A 5139-nucleotide genomic window follows, 5' to 3' on the forward strand; every position below is an offset into this window, starting at 1 on the left:
TTTCTGACACATTGTGGTGTCACCCCTCCAATGGTGTCACCCGGGTGCAGGCCGAACCCCCCTTGTGACGCCACTGGGGATCAGGTAACCTGCATTAGACGTGAGGATGCCGAAGGACATTCCACCAGTTGGAGTGGAGGGGGAGAGAGGTGAGCACTGACCGCCATGGGACTAAGGAGCAGGTGAGTATATCTGCTTTATTTGAGCCCCCCTAGACAAAACAAGTACTTAATCCGTGCGGTGGGGCTAACTCCCATTTTTTTGTTTACCTAGAGTTTTTCTTTAATGCACTATTTTACTGACAGGCAAATGTCACTATTTTAAATTATATTTAATTTTTTGCTGCTTCCCCACGTCTTTCAACTGCTGCAAAGTGACGGTTTAAACGAGGGAACCGTGCACAGGCGTCAAAGGTTACAGTTCTATGACAAGAACATGTTGACGGCTGGTGCAGAAAATAAAATCCCTTTCACCAGAATTGAGCAATAGTCAATGTGTCTGCTAAGGGCCAAACTTTTTTGGCGTTGCTCGCAGCAACCAATCAGGATCCAGAACAAGATGCCCTCACTCACACCAATGCACATAAAAACCACAAGACAGATTAAATCTTCTTTCTTTATTTTCAACAGGCTAGACAGGCCTTAAAGGCTTCACTTCATTTGGAGCCAACTATCCTTCAAATCACAATAAATCCATATATTCTTCATATATTATTAGCTGCATAGATACTTCATTTTACCAAAAACTCTCATCACCCACATTTGTCAATAGTCTATCAAAGAACATGTAAAAATATATTTCCGCCACACAGCGGATGTGTTAAATGGCTGTGACAGTCCATCGTCCATAACTGCTTTGTAACTTCAACATGACATGCTGCTGTCACATGCAGGTCCATTGGTTACAGATCATATGTCATCTAGGTAAGATCCCCCAACATCTGTAGAAGCTTCTGGTGGCCCTAGTATGGCTACAGGTACACAGGGAACAGAGGTCTCAGTCCTCCATGCCTTTTTTTCCTCCATTATTACTAGTCCTTCGATGTCATACTTAAGACGGCGGCCTACGTACAATGCAAAGAAAACCTTGACTGGACTGTAGATCAGCAAGAGAAAATCTTTGAACAAGGCCTCATGTCCGCTTGAGTCTTTATTTATGTCAGTTGTTCGACGACATAAGATCATAATAATGTCTCTGCCTGTTCCCAAGGTGGACATTCGTACAAAACGTCTTCAGTGTAGCCATTGTCATTGAACCACTGGTCTGCCACGGGTTCTTCCTTCAACTCTTGCCAAGTTGGGTGGTGGTCAGGAAGCATAAACCATTGGCTATCCACTATGGCAGGGTCCTGCTGGGCCAGTTCTAGTCCAGGGTTGGTCACAACTGAGGCGTTGGGCCCAGGGGAGCCCAGGTCGCCCTCCCACCACATGGATATTAAGGCGGTCTGCAGATCGAGGTCGTCAAAGTTGCTGCCGTTTAGAGGATCTTCAGGAGGTAAGAGGTTGTCTCCGTGTCTTTCGTTGACTCTCAGAGCTGGAAGAACAGGATTGGCTTTTTCTTGTCTCCGAGGCTGCTTGTATCCATAGGAGGAACGTTGGGATTGGTGGCTATTCATTCGAGAAGATGTCTGGTAAGGATGGTGGAGTGGCAGCTTGTTGCACCTTGGAGGGTCGAGGTGAGAAGCTGGCATCCTTCTCCTTTTCAGGACTCCATTTACAAACATATCTGCATAACGGGGATCCATCTGCCAAAATCCCCCCTTTCCGGGCTCGTCTTTTCCCCGAGGGACCTTCATGAAGCATTTATTCAGGGACAGGTTGTGACGGATGGAGTTCTAAAACACAAAGTAGAAGAGTAAGAATTGTACGTGTATACTGGAGGTAAAATTGTAAGTATTAAACAGTTTTTATTAGATCTGGATAGAGTGGGGAAGAGTTATAACCTCTGCCAGGTCTGCATCCTGGTTGGAAAGGTTTCCCGCGTTTTCCAAAAATTCCTGACTCATTGACTGTTGCCATTCCAATAAGAGGGGGATTTTCCCAGTGGAGATGCAAACAGCAATACAAACCTGACACACTGCAAACTCTTTTATTACTGTGCCCCCATTGAAGATATATTGTCCTACTTCATGTCCTGAGGACCACTGTCATATCTTCCCCAACAAAAACTGAAACTTGAATGGAGTTCTAACCCTTTCTACACTATGTTGTCAAAAGGAACAAGTCAGTTCCTTCCTTCTGTTTGTCAACCTGCAGTACAAAAATAATACCTGGAGTCCAACCTAAGCACAGAACCTAAGCACAGATGAGTCCAACCTAAGCACAACCCAATGCTATTTAACAAAGCAGCAACTCTTTTTGGATCTAAAAATGTAGGGGACCATACACCAGTAGAAAAAAATATGTTTTTGTAGTGTTCAACTTTCTAATAATGGGGTTAAATTCTATTTCAACTGCAGTGATGAAAAAAATTAGGAGCAGGATGGAACATTTTTCCAGAACCAAGCAAATTCGAACAGGAAATGTGGTTTTGGTTCAGAACTCCATTCATTCTAAAACAGAATGTTAAACTAAAACTACATTTCGAAAGACATTTGTCAAGTCTAAGGCATTATCGAATGTTCTGATGAGACCTTTTGTATGAAAGTTTGTTCAAAAATCTACCAGTGTAAGGCCAAATTTAGGCCAATGCGGATGAAAAAGGAGTGAAAGAAAAAAAAAGTGTCCTGTAACTGGCCAAGGTGTCTTACAAAACTGGTCAATGTGTCCCATGTAAAAGGCCAAGGTCTCTCATGTAACTGGCCAAGGTCTCTCATGTAACTGGCCAAGGTCTCCCATGTAACACCCCAAGCTGTCCCAAGTAACTGGCCAAGGTCTCTCGTAACTTGCCAAGGTCTCCCATGTAATTGGCCAAGCTGTCCCAAGTAACTGGACAAGGTTTCTCATGTAACTGGCCAAGCTGTCCCATGTAACTGGCCAAGGTCTCTTATGTAACTGGCCCAGCTGTCCCATGTAACTGGCCAAGATCTCTCATGTAAATGGCCAAGCTGTCGCATGTAGCTGGCCAAGGTCTCCCATGTAACTGGTTAAGTTGTTCCATGTAACTGGCCAAAAGTCACATATGTAACTGACCAAGGACTTCCATGTAACCGGCCAAGTTGTTCCATTTAATTGGCCATGGTGTCCTATGTAACTGGCCAAAGTAACACATGTAACTGGAGAAGGTGACTCCTGTAACTGGCCAAGGTCTTCCATGTAACTGGCCAAGGTGTCCCATATAACTGGGAGGAAGAGTCTGCAGGAGTCAGAGCATTGCACCCATGATCCGCTGATCGCAGGTTGCAATGCTTTGCAGGCTCAAATGCATACAATTGATAAATGCACATTCTCTCTTTCATCAATGTGTGTGCATTTGTGACGTTTTAAAAAAAGTTAAACTATGCCCTTAAACTCTTATCCTGGAACAACTCTCAAAGATACACTTGATAACCCCTTACCGAATTTTTAAGTAGCACACACATACAGTACTTAACACCTATTGTATTAGAACCAACACAATAAGTGTCAGTGTTGCCCATATGAACCAATCCGTTTTTTTTTAAATTGCACTGGAAAGAGTGTCAGGTGGAACGTGATTGGTTGTTATCACCAACCCAAAGAAAAATCTGACTGTCAATATTTACACATGATGCTTAACACGAAATATCTGACATATTGGGCCCTGACATACACTTTAGGCAACATTGATGAGTTGGGTTCTCTCTGAGAATAGGCAGCAGTGGGAAAGTCACATATGGCAGATGCATAGTGTGGAGGTTGTTCCCTTTTCTATGGAATAAATGAGAATGACTGTTGATCGCAGCAGATTTGTCCACCATACTGGAAATTCTCTTCATCGGTAACAAGCACATATGACGCACTTAAGTTTAGCGGCTGCTTATGGCCACTTTTACCGCCCCAGGACATCATAATACAAGAAGAAAGTTTCCATGATGCACTAGAAGCTACTACCGTGTTTCCCCGAAAATAAGACACTGTTTTATATTATTTTTGGCTCAAAAAAACACGCTAGGTCTTATTTTCGGGGTAGGTCTTATTTTGATTTGTTTTTAATGTATAACAATCCAACGTTAATGCAAATCCAAATTAAATAATCCAAAATGGCAAAGTTAAGAATAGGATGATCAGGGCAATCAGGGGTGCCGCACCTTTCCAAGAGCAATCTGGTAACCAGAGAAAGCGAAGCGCACTTTCACTATCGATTCCTCACAGGCGGAGTGTATTTGGTGTCACTCCGCCAGTGACAGGAGTCGCCGCTATAGAGGAAACAACATCAGCTTATGCGGCTCTGCTCCCTCCGGTGCCGCCTCGCTTCCTCTAGCGCTGGCTTCATTGGCACCGCTGATTCTCTCCCGCGGCTCTTCGGGTTAACCTTATGCCGCCACCGGCCCTGGGAATGGTCACAAATAGGTCTTATTTTCGGGGTAGGTCTTGTATTTTAGCAAGTCCCAAAAATAGTACTAGGTCTTATTTTCGGGGTAGGTCTTATTTTCAGGGAAACAGGGTATTTGCCTTGTGCTGTCGCACGCTATAGTGGACGAGGGCACATTAACAACATGTTTCAGAGTGGCCGGTACTCAAAGCACACCTGGTACATGCTCTTAGAAAGAAATGGAAGGCTAGAGCTTTACAGGAGATTTCAGTAGCTATATCACCCCAAAATCTCTTGGAGCAATAATTAATCTAAGCAGATGGAACAAAGGTCTCCCTCTGGAGTAGACACACTAGTAGCATGTAGTAGCGATTATGCTCACATAATGGCACAATGTTCCAATCATGTGTAACTGATCTTTACAACATGCTACTTGTGTAGTTTAATTAGTAGCAGAACTGAGCTACTAAAAATATGTGGTTCCATACTACCCTACCCAGCTTACCTTTCCAGTGCCATACCCTACCCAGCTTACCTTTCCAGTATAATACCCTACCCTGCTTACCTTTCCAGTATAATACCCTACCCAGCTTACCTTTCCAGTATAATACCCTACCCTGCTTACCTTTCCAGTATAATACCCTACCCTGCTTACCTTTCCAGTATAATACCCTACCCAGCTTACCTTTCCAGTATAATACCCTACCC

At 43.8% G+C, this 5139-nt stretch overlaps 1 protein-coding gene across 1 annotated transcript in view; it reads right to left on the minus strand.

The window, feature by feature from the left end:
• Positions 1-1108: 1108 nt before the first annotated feature.
• The window catches only part of LOC108791031 (forkhead box protein J1.2-like), a 17322-nt gene continuing 13291 nt past the window's right edge, over positions 1109-5139 (minus strand). The window contains exon 3 of the mRNA XM_018561405.1: positions 1109-1834. Coding sequence (XP_018416907.1) covers positions 1181-1834 — 654 coding nt within the window. The 3' untranslated portion in view covers positions 1109-1180. The remainder of the gene's footprint in view (positions 1835-5139) is intronic.

This window comes from Nanorana parkeri, unplaced genomic scaffold (genome assembly GCF_000935625.1).
Source record: "Nanorana parkeri isolate BGI_ZX_2015 unplaced genomic scaffold, ASM93562v1 scaffold19, whole genome shotgun sequence".
In the NCBI taxonomy this organism is placed as follows: Eukaryota; Metazoa; Chordata; class Amphibia; order Anura; family Dicroglossidae; genus Nanorana; species Nanorana parkeri.